Genomic DNA, 20,259 nt, shown 5'->3' with positions numbered 1-20,259 from the left:
GTTATTTGTTTAGCTAGTTTTGTTGCTTATGATATCTTCTTACTCTTTGTTCAACCTTTCGTCTATATGTTATTTCTTTCTATCATTCCTGAAATAGGGACGTTTGGACAACCCTTATTTCTTTCAGATCGTTTGCAGACTTCCTTTGGTTTGGTCACTACCTGTCGATGTTGACACACGGGATGTTTTACGGTTGGGAAGAGTTGCAAGCTGATGCTACTACACAACTATTGGGGGAGCAGAATTCGCGACGGGTAATTAATGTTTTCATCAAAACGAGATAATTTCTTCAAAAGTTAACACTGAAGTTAACTAGGGAAGGTCAGTCCATTTCTTACATATCCCCATAACACCGATGAACACCGTTAACAACGCTATTCCCATATTCAATTCATCTCCTCTTCTTGGTTGGAATTTCTAAAATTTTAATCATAAAGATGTCGCAATTTTATGTAACCTCATCCGTATGTCACCTTCTACCGGGGCGCGAAATATTTCTCCTGACGTGTTGTAAGAGGATTGGCCTTGCAGATGGCCATAACATTAGGGTTTACGCGAAGAAGCGTCTGACGATGGTATGCACGATCATGCTCGCAAGCATCGTCGCCGCCTGTGGTGGTCTGTTTATAGCATGGATAGCACTAGACGTGTAAATGTACCTCAGTTAATAAATAGTTAAGGATCCTTTGCGTAAAGTCCGGAAATCCTCTCACAATCACAGACGAGGATATAGGGGTTTACCGCCTTCCCGTCGTGCACGTCAACAATTTACGAGGCGTATATCTGCATCAACACGCTGATGTTACCAAGCTCGATGAACCAACAAGCTATATCCAGCCACTGTTCTCTCACACAACAACGCAGAATTATCCAGGATTCTAGGCAAAAGAATGAAAAAGAGGCCTCATGGAAATGGAGATTTGAGATTTGTGGCTAAGTATTGATCTAGGTATCTATCGCACACCTCGCTCCACAGCGTACAGTCTCGTGAGTTCGGTGCAGTCTATTGAAGCAGTGGCAATTAAACCTACCTACCTCAAGATCTGCAGTATAATTTTAGAACGCTGGATGCTCGATTATTGAAAGACTTTTTCCCCATCGTTTGATTTCCGATATCTCTCGCTTTATAAAAGGGGGCTCGATAAGAAGCTGGCTGTCCTACATATGTCTGTATTCGAACACACACTTCATTGAAAGAATGTTGAGCAATATGGTGTTTTCGGAGCCGTCTGGATAGGGCAGAATTCCCAATTACATTTACCTCGAAAAATTTGTCCCTGGAGGTCAAAATTGCGTCGGGACCAACACGAAGCCAATTCTTATTTGTTCACTCCATGAAATAAATGTTCCTGTAGTTGGATAAAGTTTGAAGTTGAATAACGGAGGCTGGAGACGACAAAATTTTGAAAAAAAATAACGTTTTGGATTACTAACAGACTTGTGAATAAGGACAAGAAGATGATAAGTAAACGGATCAAAACACAAAGAGGGGTCAGAGAGAGGGGAAAAAAAGTCATCTTCTGGCCGCCATAACCTCCCCAGGCGCGTGAGCATCCCAACATTACTACCGACCCCTTAATCTTCTACTAACCACTATTCATTACCTCGGCCATCATCACCACCTCAAAACTGCAGTAGTTGAAAATAAACTTAAACAATTCAAGCGCAAAGTTGAAAAAGGAGTAACAAAACACAAATTAGCAGCATATTGGACGAAAGACCACCCCGGAAGCGACCCAAGCCATATAAGTCCGTCGCCGTGTTCCCGAGTAGAAGAGGCTATAATAGCGGGAGATTTCGCTCAGCCTTAGTTGATATGTCGAAGGAAAATGTAACAGCATCCAACTCGACCACGGTTTGGTCAAGGGCCGGCAAGAATCGTATCCATTCTTTTCTGACATAAAACCCCTTCGTTTCCGTTAAAATCGACTCGTCCCCTTTCGTTTTCGTCAAACGTACACAATTCATCGCAATATGGAAAAGCATATGACAAACTTATAATGCAGACAATTTGGGCTAAAAAAAAGGGATAAATGAAAGTGAGAGAGGCTTAGTGCATCAATTCAGATTCCCAAAATACCATAGGCTGATTCAAGCGTATTTGTTGGCAGTTGGCTGGGATATCCATTAAAGAGCACACCCCACCTCCTTGACTCCAGGGTTGAGCAAAGAAAAAATCCTTTGAAAAGTGAAGAGCAACCGAAGAATATCAAGGAAGGTGCATAATATGTCCTGAAGCCTGCATCAGTTATTCCGTAAATAAATAAGTTGTGTTTCTCGACAAGAAGGCTGAGGTTCGTCGGTGCAAGGTTGTTCGTTCAAAAGTTTGGATGCGACAAGGCCCAGCACCAAAGTGACGATATCCATAAACTTATAAAATCGATGGCGAGTCGAGAAAGCGTAAATGACTGAGCAGAAGGCTAAACACACACCATAAGAAATGGAGGGATTTCAGAACAAGGAAAACGCTCAGAATTTAGTGGATGGATGCAGGTGACGGGACACATAATCAACCACGAAAAAATTGCTGAGGTTTCGAAATAAGATATGCGATGAGGACGAAGGAGCCACCATTTAATCGCAAATTCAGTACCAATTAGCACCAGTACCATCATCCCGCTTCGAACGATGATATGCAACGCCAGAGTAGCCAGTATTTGCATTAGCACCTTTAGAAGCAGAACGAAGCCTAACGCCGAAGACTATGAGATTAGTCAGATTCTTGAACCAAAATCCTCCACAGCCTAGCATGAGATATCAAAGCGCACAGGACAGGACTGATATATTTCCCCTTAGAGAATATGGATATTGCAGATACTCACATCCGATCACTCCCCCCAACAGCGCGATTAGTATCGGGGGTATCGACAGTCCCGCTTGGAACACGCTCAGCCAGTTTGCGACGGGGAGCAGCAAGAGGGGATGGTTTAGGCTGTCCCTGTGCATTTTGAACAGCATTGACTTGGCGGCGAGGCTTTTCCTCTTCATCTGCGCCCTGATTTCCAGAAGCCTGAGCAATGGCCTGAGCGTTCTTCTGATACTTGTAAACTGTCCAATCAAAGACATAGTCGTATTGAAAGGACTCGCGAACAAACAAGTCGCGGAAAATCTTTCGCAGGTAAGAGTAGTCCGGCTTATCATCAAATCGGAGAGACCGGGTGTAGTTCAGATAGACGGAAAATTCATTGGGGAAGCCACGGCAGAGAACCTCAGTTGGAGTGGTCATCTTCTTTTCCATGATGCGATCGTATTTCTGCTTCTTAGTTGCGGCCTTGAGTCCTTGCCAGGGAAGAGATCCACGGCAAAAATAGAGCATGACGTAACCAAGAGATTCCATATCATCACGACGAGATTGTTCAACTCCCAGATGAGTGTTGATACTGGCATAACGGGCAGTACCAGTCAGGTTTTTGTTTTCGCGATATGGAATATGGAAATGAGTTTTGGGATCACGATATTTTTTAGCAAGGCCGAAATCAATGACATTGACCTGGTTCCCGCGTTTCCCAATGCCCATGAGGAAGTTGTCCGGTTTGATATCGCGATGAATAAAGGATTTGGCATGTATATATTCAATGCGAGAAATGAGTTGATCAGCCAGGAGGAGCACCGTTTTCAGTGAGAACTTGCGGTTGCAGAAGTTGAACAGATCCTCCAGGCTGGGGCCGAGAAGGTCGATAACCATGGCATTGTAGTCACATTCAGTTCCGAACCAGCGAACAAATGGAATTCCGACGCCACCGGCAAGAGATTTGTAGACGCGGGCCTCATACTCAAGCTGTGGATGTTTGGCCTTGACACTCTCGAGTTTGATAGCGATTTCTTCTCCAGAGATGATATTGGTGCCTAAAGCAATATGAGGATTATGGATTTACAGTGATATTAAGAAGTCAATCACGTACCGAGATAAATGTCACCAAAACTACCGCTGCCAATCTTACGGCCGATGCGGTATTTGTTGCCAACTCGCAGATCCTACAATATGAAGAAGGTATTATTAAGTATGATATAAGGGTTTCTGATTTGGAAGGACCCATATTTCTTTCACGACGAGTGGGGGAAGATTCATGTGAATGGAGGAATAAAAGACAACAAGCAAAGGATAGGTAGGATTCTCTCAAGACCCAGAGACACAGTAGAACACTACTTACCATAGTAGTCATCGTGGCAGAGTCGATGGCAGCTAGACGCTGACTTCACGTTGGGTTTAGCTTTGAGGTGTGTGGTGGGGTCAGGGTTGTAGAAGGTGAGATAAATGCGTATGCCAGCAACGAGAAAGGCGACTTGGAAATATCTGAACGGAAAAGAGAAAGATTAACGGAGGGTCGAGAGATGGAATCCGACTTTGATCTGCCAGTAAGGGGTGGTCAGTAAAGTAGAAAATAGCTAACTCTTTACTCTGGGTGAATGTATATATGCTGATATATCAATAGTGAAAAAAGGCAAGGCTAAGGTCGGCAGGGATTGTTTTGCTGACAGTAAGAAGTAGGGAAGGGCAACGGAGGATGAACTGACGTCTAAAGACGACTGCCAAGATAGACGTGATTGGGAATGGGGACAATTTTACTCACACAACAGAGCCCAAGATTTTGGAAGAGGGAAGTGCTTGATTGACGAAAAGGGACTCAGGGATGGGTTAGAAAAATATGAGCCTGAGCCTCACAAGTGAAGCCCGTTGAAGCAAGATGGCTTCAAAAGGTGCCTGGAATCTAGCAGAGAGCACAAGGCATGAAAGGAAAGATTCAGGGGAGAAGAAAGTCTTTGAAAGAAAACCCCTTCGCGATAAAAACTGAAAGGCGAATATTGTTGGAGATGGTGAGAAGAGAGGAAGAGACGGAGCTGGTTGTGGTTGTGGTTGAGGTTGTGGTTTGTGGTTGTTGGTTGTTGGTTGTTGGTTGTTGGTTGTTGGTTGTTGGTTGAGGTGATGTCGGTGAAAGGATGAGGTTGGGCGTGGGAAGGCGGCTCTGGTCACTGGATCACTGGGTCTGGCCTGTTTTGGGTTTAGCGCCATTACAGCACCGTACGTTGGACCGTACAGTACTTGTACGGAGTATACATACACACATCCATTACCTGCTACCCAAGCCATCCCATAGTACATTACGGAGGACAGTGATTTGCCTCCACTTGCCCCTAATTTATTACGCAGCTGACAGCTCTTTGCTCCTCTTTCCCGCCTCTTTTTCCTCCCTGTGACAATAACCCGTGGACGCTCAGTCTCGCTATCGTCACTAGGCAACGGTAATTACTCCGTAAAGTTGTTGCGAGCAGAAGGGCGTGTATTGTTTGGATGTATCCCTGTATTTACCATACGATTCAATAACTATGCTTTTCGCCATCAGTCTGAATATTACATACAAACCCTACAAAACTATAACTTTCCGCTCATATATGCAATGGAGATCTCTGTTCAAAGCAATATTACACTAATCATAGAGGGGTTGATAGTAGAAGTGAAGATTCCACATGTCGGAGTTTTCAAGGAAAACTGGGAAAGAGGAAGACTGCTTCCTTGGTTGTGTAGGAAAAAGAATCAAGATCGAGTGGATGAAAAGGCTCCTTTTCGCCCAAAAAATGTGCTTGGATTATGGGATAGGAGTTGCAGTGTACTGTACCAGGCCTAGCCAGAGATGCCCCAGAGACCAGTTAAATGGAGGGCAATCGAGAGGACGGAGCACGGAGTACAGTGGCTAACCACCAACGGACCGCTGCCAATATGCCGCCGGCTTGACCATACAACGTTTCCCGAAACAATACAATACAAACTTTGGCGGGAGCTTCTGATCTTCTGCTGTTTTAAATCGTCGCGTGGAACCTTCAACAACCCAAAGAGGTCCTCAGCCAGCAACCAAGCGCTGAGAATCAAAGGGCGCAAACACCGGCGAACCGTGTTAACCAGGAAAATCAAGAAACCCGGTTCACTGCCCAGCAGGATTGATTGGTTGGAGTGCACGGAGCAAGGCTACTCAAGTTGCGACAGTCCCCAAACAATTCGTTGGTGCCCAACCGCGGACTGGTTCGGCCCAGACCTCCTGCAGCCAACCGGCACCCAAGAACCCAAATGGCAAAATGACAAGTGCTTTTTTGTGTCCCTAGCAAATCGCTTTCGGCTGCACTTCCATTTCTTACACACTGGTTGTTCTATAAATAGTAAAATTGATTTAATACCTGAAGATCTGGCCAACGTTGGGAGTTCAATAATAGGGGCTTCGCCTTTCTTTTAACCACTCAGCAAACTAGGATTATCATATTATTTAGTGGAGATCGTGACACCATTGGATCGTTCGTCTGTTGACTAAATATGGAAAACCACTGATGTCTTTCATGACAGAATACCCCGCTCATTCAGGGCGGGATGTCAGGAGGAATCGTGACACCGAAGCTAGCTAGCCGCATAGATAATTAATCCTTCGATTTTCTGCAAAGGAATTGAACGCAGTAACGGACATGTTCACCGCGCCCTCGAATTAATTCCTTTCTTCTTCTTCTTCTTCTTCTTCTTCTTCTCCTTCTTCTTCTCCTTCTCCTTCTCCTCCTTCTCCTTCTTCTCCTTTATTATTATTATTATTATTATTATTATTATTATTATTATTATTATTATTATTATTATTATTATTATCATCTTGGGAAACTCAATTATCAGCCAAGAGCTGCGGCTGTGTGGCAACCTGATTTATCAAACATGGTTTTAACTACTTTCTCTTCATGTTTCATGTAAAAGCGAGTTTCTTTTTTGCTTTGATCGGTGATGAGATTGTTAGTAGTTAATAATAGCTTAATCCACAAGCAAGTGGGTCACCCAAGAGAGTGGGGTTATCAAAAGCAACATATCTTTAACTTTCTAGTCCATTTTCTTCTACGTCAGAATGCCTTCAATTCACAATCAAATGCAAGAAACTCTATGGAAATAGAGAAAAGAATTGAACTCGTGATTTTTGCTATTCAAAAGAAAGAAATATTTCAATTCATGAAGCTACATGATTATTTGATATACTGCACTTCACTTTTATTTGTAGACTGAATAACTAATTGGCATAAATGAATTAATATATAAATCTATAAAAATTGATTGAAGCTGAAGTCTTTATTATGATTGGAACTATGTCATGTGACAGAAGTGTCTGTTGATATAACTTAACTCTCATTTGAAAGTCAGTTTTAATCTAAGTTATAGATATTTTCATTCACAATGTCATATTTCTCTCTATTGTATTCTCTATTTATTGAACTCACTCTCATATAATCTTAGAATCTTCATTTCAAGGCTAACTTATAGTTGTATTTTATGAATATCTAGTGTTTAGATTCTCATAATATTTATATTCACTCAGCATTCACTCACAGCAGCTGTAATCTAAGCAGAGAGTAGTTTAATCTATCATATTTCATACATTTTCAACTCAGAAAGGCTGATCTCTCTCATTCACTAAGATTATTCATTGAACTAGAGACTCTTCTTCTGTAGAGGATAGCTTTCTATTAGAAAGTTGAGCATTTGAGTGTGTTCTGACTTGTGTGATTCAACTATGAAAGATAGAGAGTTAAAGACATCATATATCTTGGCAGCAGCTCTAATAGATGTGATTTTAATTTTACTTTTATAGGCTTCAATATAAGGAAAACCTCCCTTCCAAATTAGAAACTTGATCTTTTGGTTTGGGCATTTTAAATGATTTGATGAATGTGGATAGATTTGGGTTGGGGATACGTTATTGCTTTCTTGATATAACTTAATCTTTTTGTTGATCCCCAATTCGTTCGCTAACTTATATGATCACGTGCAGCATGGTGCAGCGTTTCTTCCGATCTGCACGGCGCCTCTCAGGGGAAAGAATAAAGTAAAATCTTACTGAGCTCCCTTGTTTTAAACATTTCTGGGGCGCACCTCAGTCCTTGGGATTTTCCGTATCGACACATGCTAGGAGACAAATCCCAGTTTCTGGAATTGATATGCACAAGAACAGCCGTCTCTCAGAGTCTTTTGGACTTCCTATGCGAATCCCGTCACCCCATTCTGAGTTTTCTTTCCGGCAGTGAAAGCGTAATATCATACGATAAACGTGTTTCATTGCCGAGGAACTGTGCTGGAGACGCCGCTATATTCTCTCGTTAAGGACTCCGAAAGCGCTTGAACCGACCTGGCTAGGTCGACACTTACTACTATGTATTCCTTAACTATTAATTCCCTAACTAACATCCTTTGTAGTTAGTTTCTTTCCCCTGAACTATCTCTGCTCCGTACCCCGTAACTACCTTTCCATTACAGCGCTTTCGATTGGCACCGCCGCCAAACCCAAATGTGGTGCCAGGGCTTCAGCGTTCGTTTGAATCTGATCGGGGCGAGCAACATCCTCGCCTTCTCAGAACATCGAAATGCATGTCCGCCAGTCTCTTTATTAATTGTTGGTTAGGCTCCTTTTTGCTTCATGTTGTTATTAGGTTGTCTGGCTGTGTCGATTCTCTTGCTCTCTGTCCACAGCAAGGGGGTCATGAGGCTGAGCTGACTTGCCAGCTAACTACCGTATCAACTTGATAAATTTTCTCCAACCCCCGCCTCCCTCTGGCGGGCGTTTTTCTGTCACATCTGTCACAACTCCTCACACAATCATGATATTTCAGAGGAGATCACAGTATAGAATTATCGCCATCTTTTTAGTTTTTCTTTTCTACCTCTATTACCGCGCCTCACCCGAACCACAGACACTGCATGTAGAAGTAATAACTGAACCCTCCGTCAAAGAGACATGGGTGCAAACACATTCTTGTCATAATCCATCACCGACATATATACCATCTAATCACAGTCGCTTTAAATGGAGGAATATTCCTGTTAAGCACACTGTCAGTTCTTTTATTCAGCTTCCGAGTGAAAGACCATCTCCTCTGCCACAAATTCAACATGCGTTTGAAGCTTCTCTGTCTGAAACCTCTGCGCTACTCGCTCGGCGCCAAGAAGAAGTGAAGAAAGTATTCCAGCGAGGCTGGACTTCTTATAAGCAAAACGCATGGCTCAGTGATGAGCTTGCACCAATGACCGGAACCTCGAAAGATACTTTCGGGGGTTGGGGAGCAACGCTCGTTGACAGTTTGGACACTCTTTGGATCATGGGATTGAAAGCTGAATTCGAAGAAGCCGTCACGGCGGCGGTCTCTATCGACTTCAACCCAGCAAAAGCGAGTCTAGAGACTATCAATGTTTTTGAAACAACAATCAGATATCTGGGGGGATTCCTCTCGGCTTATGACCTGACCGAATGCAAAGATGCGAGATTGCTTGATAAAGCTGTCGAGCTTGGGGATATGATATATGCATCGTTTGATACGCCAAATCGGATGCCTGTAACGCGGTGGAGTCCACAGAAAGCGGTGAAAGGGACAAATCAATACCCCGCCAAGGAAGGTATTATCGCGGAGGTGGCATCGTCGAGTATGGAACTCACACGCTTGTCCCAGCTAACAGGTGACATGCGGTGGTTCGATGCCATCCAGCGCATAACCAATGTGTTGGACAAGCAGCAAAACAAAACGAAACTACCAGGTCTATGGCCTGTAGGATGCAGTCCTCTTTCTGCTGACTTCACAAATGATTCGACCTTCAACCTAGGAGCTATGGCTGATTCCGCCTACGAATACCTTCCGAAAATGTATGCATTGCTTGGTGGGACACAAGCAGCTTTTCAATATGGAAGACTATACCGAAACGCCATGGACACTGCGATGCAATACCTCTTTTTCCGGCCCATGGTTCCCGATAATGCTGACATTCTCATCTCCGGTGAAACAAATGCTCAGGATCCATCGTCCGCCTCCCTTGATGCAGAAGGCCAGCACCTTACTTGTTACCTTGGGGGCACACTAGCACTGGGAGGTCGTCTTCTCTCCAACGAAACCCACATAGAAATTGGTCGTAAACTTACTGATGGATGTATTTGGACTTACCAAAATACTCCCACTGGCCTTATGCCCGAAATTTTCCGCATGGAGGCATGCAAGTCACCTTTCAACTGCAAATTCGACTTCAAACAATGGATATCTGACCACGGCTCACAACACATAGGCTTCACATTAGTCCGTGACGGACACTATAGGCTTCGCCCGGAAGCTATCGAGAGTGTTTTTTACCTCTATCGTATCACCGGTGATCGGAAGCTTCAGGACACCGCGTGGGAGATGTTCCAAGCAATTGAGAAGCACACGCATACGGATCTAGCGAACGCCTCATTGAGGGATGTGATGCAGCCAGAACTGGGGAACGAGGATAGTATGGAGAGTTTTTGGTTTGGAGAAACTCTCAAATATTTTTATTTGATCTTCAGCGAACCAGACTTGATCAGTCTGGATGAATTTGTGTTTAATACAGAGGCACATCCATTTAGAATACCCAGACCCTGATTGAAATATTTGAGTGTATTTTATATATCTAGAATGACGCAGGTTAGGGAAAGGGGAATCCAGAGTTCCCGTTTTAGGGTTTCTGGAACAAACTACTGTGGAGATGTTTGTGCTGGGAATTCCTGGAAATATTAGAGCCACCCGCACTTAATCAATTCACTTGATATGCATCCTGTTATTCCAGTAACCACTTTGACATATGATATGAATGATGGGAGGTGGCAGTGTTGCTTCAGCATTCATACAGTCTCTGTGATGCTTTCAGAGACAGTGTCAACTGTCTCCTTAGAAGTAGTTATTCAGAGGTGTTTTTCCACCTCAGAGATTCACTTTTGCTCTTTTCTTTGAAGTTAGGTCAATGAGACCTTCTCTGTGCTGACAAGAGTCTGCCAGCATCTGAAGGTTTGAGGGCCTGACTCTGTACTGAATTGACATCTATCTAAGTCAGTATCACTACAGCATCAACTTACAGAAAGCCATGAGTCATTGTTCTTCACATAGTGAAAACAGCATGAATTTGAATCTGAATGACTGCAACAAAGTCCTTCATTCTTGAGCTGTTTAGCACATCATAGTCGGAACAAATGTAATTGTAGGACTATTTTCGTGATTTATACATACCCCAACGTCAAGTAATCGAATAGCACCGACTAACAATAATAATGAAATCTTCTGCCAATAATGGCCAGAGGTGAAAGCTTTTGCGGTCGATAATTTAGGATGTGAATACTTTGGTATTTACTTTTACATGTAACTAACATAAGAGCAACGACCAAACAAACATGTGAGATTATGATATCATTTTTTATCAATCAAATTGTCGAATATATAGCAATGGGAATATGAAAATCTGCAAATAGAAAATTGAATCACAATATAATATTAGTGAGGGGATTTCGGCATCCATTTAAACAGTAAGGATAGACACAATTTAATACAACTTCCTAATCATCGGGGCAAAGACGGGGAATACGTGACTTGCAAATGGTTAGAAGTGAGACACGGAGTCTAGACATCGTATCGGGGTGAACGGAAATACTGGAACGATCTACATGGCATTGTGCGCCATTGAAACCTGACTAATTCCATATGGTTGCGGGAACAGTAGCCAATTGATTTTCCTTCATCTTGTAAAAAGGTCCCAGGATTCCTCCAAACACCTTCGCGCTGGATGATAAGTCTGAATGGCCAATTTCCCCCTCCTTGAATTTTTGCTACTGTTTGTGGTACTAGACACTCTTTCATGGCAAGTGCCATATTGTGTTAGCAAATTCACGTATCCAAAGGTATTACAGGAAACTAGAGATTCAGCAGCAGTTCTATGAACCTGGAGGCCAAAAACAAACTGGAACGCCGAAGCCGTAGACAGTATTCGGCATGGAGGGGGCTCTAAATGCTCTAAACTAATAACTTCATGGTCAGCAATGACACCATTTCCATGGCTCGTGGGGTCCTCTCCGCAATTGTGGATTCATAATCTAGACACAGATCATCTGGCTTTATGTAACTAGTTATCGTATTCCACAGCAAACTCCAGCTTGATAGCGAAAATCGAAGTTGGCTGGGACTGTCGCATAGAGTATCTATTTGTGGAGGCATCAGCATACACAGCAGAGATGGGAACTGGAGTTTCAAAGGGTGTTAAAATTTGTCTCCCCCTTCCCTCCAAGTCATTATTGCACTCCAGAGACAAGTTGAGAGCTAATTGAATGTATGATGTTATCCGACGCTTGTGGGAGGTGGATTTTAAGCCTCAACCATAATCGAAGGCTGGGACGCCAAGACGCTAAATATAGCTTATCTCCATCAAACCTAACTTTAAATTCACCTGAGCCCAGCGAGCTGTGAAGCCTTCGGGTATTTACCGTTGTTCAACAGCCGGGGATTCTTCCTGTTGGGTTCGGGGTAGCCAACCATGAAATGAGGGCATTTCCTGCCGTTGCTAGCTGGTGGGGAAGGGGGGGGGGGGGGGGGCGCTATATTATTTGAACAATGTTAGAGCCTTTTATTGCCAATGAGGGTTGGTCTCTGGCGTCAATGGAGATCTGCAGGAGTTAACCCCAAGTTTTTCAGGTTTTGGTTGCGGCTGACAACCCTACGGGGCAATTTTGGCGGGCACAGGTTCTAGGATTTAGTTATATATTATCGAGTGCCCAAGGTGTTCAATGCTTTTACAAATGCAATTTTTGGAAACCTTTTTTGTCCGATTTCCCTTCCTAAGTCGGTTTGGAAACTTGGTCTCTGAGCAACTTGGCCAACATGATTGACGAAAAGGAGCCTGTGGGCCATGATGCCGAAGGGGTCGGGGAAACGGTGGATTTCAGCCATGTTGAAGAGAAGAAGACTCCCCAGAAAATGATCTCCGGCTAATTCCTATTATGTCACTCCTCTCTTTGCTCGCATTTCTTGACCGGAGAAATATATTGGGAATGCAAAGGTTGAAGATTAGACAGAGGATCTCAACTTGACTGGTTCTCAGTATAACTTGTGCCGTAAGGAAACCCTTTCTTTAATCTATTCTTTTACTTTTGGTTTTGTTTGTTCTATTCTGGGTGACAATTTGACAAAGTGCTAATCATGTGGGTACTTCTTGTACTAACCGTGTTCTTTTTCCCTTATGCCATTTTTGATTTTTCCTCAAATCTCGTTTTGAGCAAGATGAGGCCGTCGATTCGGCTGCCATTGATTATGGTTGCATGGGGTACTATTATGATAAATACTTGAGCACATTCCTAGGTCTGAATTTTGACGTTAGGATCTAATTCGATAGTTTGACTTTGATGGGAATTGTTCAAAAATTACAATAGCCTTCTAATCACTCGGATTTTCCTTGGGCTCGACGGTATGTACAATTTATCCATGTTATGTGCCGCTTTCCCCTTCCATGTCTTATTTCCAAACTAAGCGACCTCGTTTCCGAAGAATCTGGCCTTTACCCAGGTGTTGCGTTCTACATTACAGAGTGGTATTGTAGACATGAAAACCAAGTCCGACAAGCTTTATTTTCAGCGCTTCAAGTGCTGCTGGAGCCTTCTCCGGCCTGCGCTTTTGCAATTGCCGAAAGTTCATTCCCTCGCGTAATGAAACAGTTTTTTTTAAAGAAAACAATTTCTCTAGGACGGCGTTGCCGCATATGCCTGCTGGTGGTGGACTTTATCCTAGAAGGCATCATGACTGTTGTGGTCGCTCTCTTTGCATTCTTATTAATGACTATCCCCAAATTACTTCATTCTTAACTAAGGATGAATGAGCTTGTGTTACTCATTAATTAAGATATCAGTATTCTGATACAGCCATGAAGCACAAAACATTCAAATGGAAATATGTCAAGAAGCATTCCTGGATTGACAAGTGTATCTTTTGTTGATTAATATGATAATTCAATTTCTCATTTTCATCTACCGACTTTTGATGATTATAATGAATCTAACTTCAAACTTCAACTAGTCTGATACAGTATTATTTGCTTACTGTATGATATATTCTTTTTTCTATCTATAATTTATCAAAGATCTAAAATATACATTATTGATAACACAACTTTTAACAATGAGATTAATTATCTTTGAATTCACTTAATGTTGAAGACAAGTAAAAGTTGTTCTCTAGATTTAGATACATATAATTACTATGATAATTGCAGTTGTATCTGTGTGATATTTGTGTGATTATCAGATAGATCTGATCAGTGCTTAATCTTTCTTTTCTTTTATTTGCTCTGCATGATTGTTGACTATGTTATTGTCATTAGTACTTTGAGTAGAGAAATTTCAGATGTTGTATATTTTGAGACATTTGTGATTATATCTGATGTATATTATCAGTTCTTTTCTCTCTTGAATATGCTGAATGTGTATATAGCTAACTCAGATGATGTTTCAGAAATATATTCTGCTCTTTCTGGAATTGTAATCTGACTAAGCAACAACCCTGGCTGATGATTTTAAACAAGCATCTGATATGACAATTCAAATTGATATTGTAAAATTTGAATGATGTACATAGCACATGCAAAGAGTGAACCGTATGAGAGGGTAAGATTGCTTATTTGTCTAAAAAAGTCAAATATGTCAATTCTTATTCATAGCAATGGCCTCAAACTTCTAACTACCGCAGTCAGAATGGACCGAGGTTTTACCTTGGCCACGGTTTAGAACTGGGATTTGCGGTTTCCGGCTTGTTCTCTATCATCGTCTTCCGACTTAACCTACCAAAGAATCAACAAGAGGAGGGAAAATCACTATAATCCTGATGAGTTGAGTAAGATGGACGATAGAGCATTGACTTTTAAAATACATGCTACAGAGAGATCTCCCTCTCTGATTTTCCTTTTTGCGCGTACACGCTTCAACTGGATTTTGCCCATGAGATTATCGACTAGAATAGCACCATTCGAGTTATAATTTTAGAATTAGCGGATCATTAACCATATATAGAATGTGGTATGGTAATTACCCGTGGATAGGCGTACTCTATGTTCTTCCTGAAAATATTGTAAAAGAGTTATTATGTGTTCATTACTATCTTTTTCCGTTAACTACTCTCACAAGCACCTAGCAGTTGTAACTTTTCGCCAATTTCAGGAAACTAATTTTCGTCACTGGACAGTCTCGAAGGAAACGGGGGCCGGAAATTGGTCAAGAGAAACTTACCAGATAACGTTACATTCTGGCGTGAAGGGAGCATTGAAAATTCAGATATACACAGAAACCTGAATGTTTTGATTTGTATTTTACTATGACTGAAACTGCAGAAGATGAATGATCAATATCGCTGGTTTTGATTCATGTTTCAAGCATCAGAATGAGGGCTGAATGCTATCTACATCAATCAACACCGGAGAATAAGGCCCCGCCCTGTAGTGACAGGCATTTCGAAAAAGCATCTAGGCATGATCTTCTTTAGCAACAAAATTACTAGCAGATCTGGTGTTTCCTCACCTTTTGTCGGATCATTGGATTGATTAAAAATGGAATAGGTAGGTAACAAAACTGTTGCGCTTCTTACCTGTTATTAAGCCTTTGCAATGGGGGTAGTGGATAGGGCTTTCACTAACATTAATGAAAGGTTTAGTGAAATCTTTTACCACAATCTGAATAACTTCGGAACCCGGAGCATAGCCCAAGGGGGGGGTCTTTACTGAGCAGCTGAGCTCTTACTCATAGATCTCCAAAGAGCGGCATAGACTACAGGGTCTCCGCTGGAAAGTTATTCACCAGATAGGATTCATACCACCATACCTAGAGACACATTGACTGACCGGTTGTTTTGTATAGTCTTAACCTCGGGAAGCTGCATATAACTATAAGATGCAAAAAACAATAACGAATAAAATAAATTCATGTCTTGGTTGGATGTTTATATGGCCGGGCAATGGCGCAATTCGCGATCCCCGTTAACTATCCCATCACCATCAATCTCACGGACATAACTAACTAGGGAAATAACAGTTAGACGTTAATCCCGCTTGTTATATCCCTTTACAGTTCGGTGAGGCTAGATTGAGCATTGGCTTGCAAGATTCGGGTGGATTCTCCTCGGACTTCTATAGTTACGGCCATTTGACCCTAAACAGCAAAGGGGACGTAAAACTCCCCAGATGTAGTGCTGGGCATCCCTGGGCATGTTACTTCGTCCAAGGCTGAAAAATGGCGGGGCTACTGAACCCCCAAGTTACCGGATTGAGGAAATCCTCTCTGGAATTAAGAAGAGATTAGAAGAGCGGGTGGCTTGCATTTTTCTGTACGAAAAAAATCTTCAAACCCCGTCCAGATGCTGTTTGTACGGACCAAAAACAGTAACTAACTAGTTAACTAATTATCTAGTAAGAAAGCCATAATAACTAGTTATCTAGTTATCATGACTTCCATCCTCTGCAACTCCTCTATCAGTCCCACGAGAATGCGCAAACTCTCCGCCCTTTCGACAACTGCTAACATCTCTCCTCAACACTGTAATCAACCTTACGTTGTTGTGATTCATATTTTTTGCATCCCAGCGTTTTATGAAGTTAAGACCGTTCTCCAACGCCCTCTCGTTGGCGACGAGGAACCATTAATCTCAACGAATTGTCGTAGAAACAGTTGTTTGTGCAAGAAACAGTGCTCATCCAGCACCTGTAAGCCGTTAATATTGTCACCCCGCTGGGGAGTGGTCGCCAAATGGAATATCCCTTCTACTCTGCTGCTCAGCAATGCCCGCTGTTCTCGGTAGCACATCCTCAGCCAACGGAAACTCCGCCGCCCAATCAATTCCAGCTCCAGCTTGACCAAGTAAATCATTCTCTACCTCCAACATAATACTTGACTTGATCTCTTGCTGATGCTCTGATTAGGAGCATTTCGATCCTACATACCAACCGCTTGATAGCCAGTTCGCTTTCGATTCTTCCGCCCTCCTCGGAACGCCCCGCGCCACCGTCATCAGATAACTATGGGAAATATCCACTCAATTCCCATATTATTGATGATAACGACAATGGCAGCAATGGCAATGGCGCTACGCAAGTTATAGGCGGACCCGAAATGCAGGAGGTTCCAGCAGACTTCAACCACCAAAGAAGCAGCAGTGAGGAGAAGGAAACATTGACGCCAGCCCAAAGCAGACGGAAGGCACAAAATAGAGCTGCGTATGCAATCATCTCTCGTTACTGAGATATATATATAGGAGGCTAGCTCAGAGCGCTATGTATAACCCTGGAAGTTACTGTCCATAAACTGACCTCTGTTTCATGAGAAACCAGTCAACGAGCCTTTCGAGAACGAAAGGAACGACGTGTTCACGACCTTGAGCAGGAGTTAAATGAATACAAAAGTAACTATTTTTTTCTAATGGAAGATAACGAAAGCCTAAAAAGGCAAATGGCAAAAGTTGCGATGGAAAATGAAATTCTTCGAGCTACGTCAGTCAACAATAGGGGCGCAAGCGGCGGTCATGACCACGATCCGCAACCCACCACAACAGGGCCATTAAGATATTTGCCAACCGACAATTTCTCGAGCACTGGAAAGAAGAAGCATCCAGTTCATCGCATCGCGGTTAGCAGGACGACGGGAGAGAAATTGCTAGATGTATCCGCCATGTGGGATCTGATCGTGGGTTATTTGTCAAAGCAGGGCTTGAACCTGGATGTTCAGGATATATACGACAGGCTAAAATGACATACTCAATGTGATGAACAGGGGCCGGTTATTGAGGAAGCACATGTGTTTCAGGCTAGAGAGGAGAGTATCGCATCTGGGAGCGGCGAGCTAATCAAGATTTGATATATAAACCGATACTCTCGTTGACATCTTTTACCTTCGTTCTGAATGCGATTCAAGCTACATCCCGTCCTGCACTGCTAGCCAATGCCGAGATTCTTTTAACTCTTTTGAGGCAGAATTCCTGATGGACAATATCGGACTCCCCTTCGCCTTCACCTTTAATTCTTTGCCTTTAATTTATGTTGTGTATTTGGTTCACTTCTTTAACAATCCAGCAACGATTTCCTTAGCTTTGCTTTCTACATGCATATTGGAAATATACAATGCGGTTTATTTATTTATTTATTTCTTGCCTCTAGTTTTATATTTTTGTTTTGAGCTTTGCCACTTTAGCCTGTCTTTAGCCCATTGTCGTCTTCCGCTTTCCATCTACTTGAATTTGGCCTCTCTCTATATATTGGAGGACGTCTCTATGTATACTTTGCTTTTGAAATTTCTACAATACCCCTTTCTTTACTTCACACAGGCGCGTACACTCTCTATTTATCCCGCCCGCATGCCAGGGTCACACCTGTTACACCCTCCCGGGTGCCACATATACTTTGGATTTACGTCAGTTAATTGTATATGTTGACACAATCGAAAAGAAACAAAAGAATGAAATCGTAATCAGATTTGATCTACTTGTCTTCCATTCCCTGGCCGTACGTGTAGTTAAAATACATAGATACCTATGAACTCAAACCACAATGCAACGAATCTATGTATTCTGGTGCCAGTAGCTTCCGGCCTTTGTTCAACCCTGGATTACCAGAACAGTTCCATGGAAGTAGATAGTTGCAACTTCTGATAGCTCAAGAGAATTTAATTTGAGGCAATCCTCAAGTCTTGTTGTATTGATTGATTTCCTCCAGGTTTCTGAATTAAATAAAGTGTAGGAAGGTTAATCGATTGGGGATATTAATCCGCAGCGATCAATATACAGGATATATACAGCTGGAATGAATAAGCCCGAAGATAATTGTTTTGAAAAATATGCTCTCAAAATTGAATCAAAATATGTAGCTTATTGTTCCCTTGCATTGCTCCATCCATCATCATGGATGTTGTAGGGGGGTAGGGGGATAGGGTGTGTACCTGTAGTGTTGATGGGATTTCAATGTAGAGATCTCTTCAAATACGTCATTGAGTAGCGGCTGGCAGCCTAGCACTTTCTTAGCATGCTCACTGTGCAGCGCAGCACAGCGCAGAAGACTCCACTGTGATAAAGATCCATATCGTCTGATTGACAAAAGAAGGTATCGCGAGGAAGGGACAGGAGAGACATATTTACATGATTTCCCTCTTCCTTTTTTCTTTTTCTTTTTTTAATGTAAATTCAATCCCAATCGTCGATATATTCGTCATCGCTGCTTGCTGGTTTGGGGGTGGATCCTTTTCTGAGGCGGCTATCGTTTTCATCGATGGCGCCCAAGGAGACGAGGACTTTTTCAAGATCTGCATGGTGAAATTTGGCATGTCAGCTTCTCGTCCCTTTCAGGCTACGGCTACGGAGATGTTTTCGTCGAGAAACGGGAAAGTGGAGAAGAGAATTAGGACAAAAGGAAAACAGGATTGGATTTGGATTTGCGACTCAGAATTCGGACAAACAACCAAAGAGGGAAATGAATTCTCTGTGAGAGGAGATAAGGGACACTTACCCTTGAGAGTGGTTTTTGGCCCCCCGAGCTCTTTAAGTGTGACTATTTGCCTTTTGATGTCGCCGTCCTTATAGGCGAGTATTGTCGGTGTATTCCGATCGGGGTAGCCTTCTATACACATATCCGCGCGCATCTCGCAGAATTTTATATCTCCGTATTTCATAGCAAGTTGTCGCCACAGCTCCGTGAGAAGTTGTGACTCGATATTATTAACTGCTGAGGAGGTGAGGTTGACCATAACGAAATATTTTGAAGACGCTTCTGTCACGTCCTTTGCGTAGTCTGGTTTTTGAAGAGGATAGACCTGGTTGTGGATACTTTTTTTTTGAAGACGGGACATTTCCTCAAAGCGCTTTTGGCTGAATTAATTATCCTTAGCGACAATGCCGGTTACCAGGAAATAAATATGTAGCTATAGACAGATGTGCGAGAAGGGGTATGCGAACCGGTATTTCGCAAGAAACTCCTCGTCTTCTTCATCTTCGAGAGCGTCAAGTTCATCTAGGTCTTTATTTTCAAGTCGATTTTCATGTTCTCGCTCTGCAGCTTCCAGAATCGCTTCCTCTATAACTGGTGTTGGGGAGGGAGGTTTTTCGGGAATTATACCATGCTTGCGGAGAATGTCGTTCCTACGCAATAGTTAGCTGCCCAACTAGCTGTTAAGAGTATAATATGAGAAAGCGAGAATGCAAACCATTCTGTGTCAGCATTTGTGTCATCAACAGGGACATTAACTGGCATATCCATGGTGGGGAGTATATATATTTTAATTGATCTGTTATTGTTTTCACAGTTATATTTGAATACCGGGTATGATCTTCATCCCTTCGAAACTAGGCCGAGGTTTCAAAGTAGTGCAAAATGTTTGCACTGTTTGCTCAGCCACAGTGGCTGGTGTCCAACGCCGCACAGACCAACCCACTTGTTGATCGAGCACAGAGGCAACGTGTATCTGAAGTTTT

General features: G+C 42.6%; 6 protein-coding genes across 6 annotated transcripts; 3 read left to right on the top strand and 3 right to left on the bottom strand.

The window, feature by feature from the left end:
- Positions 1-437: 437 nt before the first annotated feature.
- Positions 438-653, top strand: PADG_04971 (uncharacterized protein; the record flags this gene model as incomplete). Its single annotated transcript, XM_010761914.1, has 2 exons — positions 438-464; positions 516-653. 2 exons carry the CDS (start codon positions 438-440, stop codon positions 651-653), a joined length of 165 nt encoding a protein of 54 aa, XP_010760216.1.
- A 1,933-nt stretch (positions 654-2,586) lies between these two features.
- On the bottom strand, positions 2,587-4,163 carry PADG_04970 (CK1/CK1/CK1-D protein kinase; the record flags this gene model as incomplete). Its single annotated transcript, XM_010762155.1, has 4 exons — positions 2,587-2,689; positions 2,823-3,846; positions 3,903-3,975; positions 4,152-4,163. 4 exons carry the CDS (start codon positions 4,161-4,163, stop codon positions 2,587-2,589), a joined length of 1,212 nt encoding a protein of 403 aa, XP_010760457.1.
- Positions 4,164-8,297: 4,134 nt separating this feature from the next.
- On the top strand, positions 8,298-10,392 carry PADG_04969 (uncharacterized protein; the record flags this gene model as incomplete). Its single annotated transcript, XM_010761913.1, has 2 exons — positions 8,298-8,402; positions 8,860-10,392. 2 exons carry the CDS (start codon positions 8,298-8,300, stop codon positions 10,390-10,392), a joined length of 1,638 nt encoding a protein of 545 aa, XP_010760215.1.
- Positions 10,393-12,534: 2,142 nt separating this feature from the next.
- On the bottom strand, positions 12,535-12,720 carry PADG_04968 (uncharacterized protein; the record flags this gene model as incomplete). Its single annotated transcript, XM_010761912.1, has 1 exon — positions 12,535-12,720. The coding sequence occupies one exon, from the start codon at positions 12,718-12,720 to the stop codon at positions 12,535-12,537; it is 186 nt and encodes a 61-aa protein (XP_010760214.1).
- A 3,865-nt stretch (positions 12,721-16,585) lies between these two features.
- PADG_04967 (uncharacterized protein) lies at positions 16,586-17,657 on the top strand (the record flags this gene model as incomplete). Its single annotated transcript, XM_010761911.1, has 4 exons — positions 16,586-16,601; positions 16,762-17,020; positions 17,135-17,486; positions 17,574-17,657. The coding sequence occupies 4 exons, from the start codon at positions 16,586-16,588 to the stop codon at positions 17,655-17,657; spliced, it is 711 nt and encodes a 236-aa protein (XP_010760213.1).
- A 1,318-nt stretch (positions 17,658-18,975) lies between these two features.
- On the bottom strand, positions 18,976-20,044 carry PADG_04966 (uncharacterized protein; the record flags this gene model as incomplete). Its single annotated transcript, XM_010762154.1, has 4 exons — positions 18,976-19,094; positions 19,298-19,656; positions 19,744-19,926; positions 19,992-20,044. 4 exons carry the CDS (start codon positions 20,042-20,044, stop codon positions 18,976-18,978), a joined length of 714 nt encoding a protein of 237 aa, XP_010760456.1.
- Positions 20,045-20,259: the final 215 nt, after the last annotated feature.

The sequence above is a fragment of the Paracoccidioides brasiliensis genome (assembly GCF_000150735.1).
Source record: "Paracoccidioides brasiliensis Pb18 unplaced genomic scaffold supercont2.5, whole genome shotgun sequence".
NCBI lineage: Eukaryota > Fungi > Ascomycota > Eurotiomycetes > Onygenales > Ajellomycetaceae > Paracoccidioides > Paracoccidioides brasiliensis.
The sequence above is the reverse complement of the archived record's forward strand: the minus strand, read 5'-3'. Positions and strand labels throughout refer to the sequence as shown.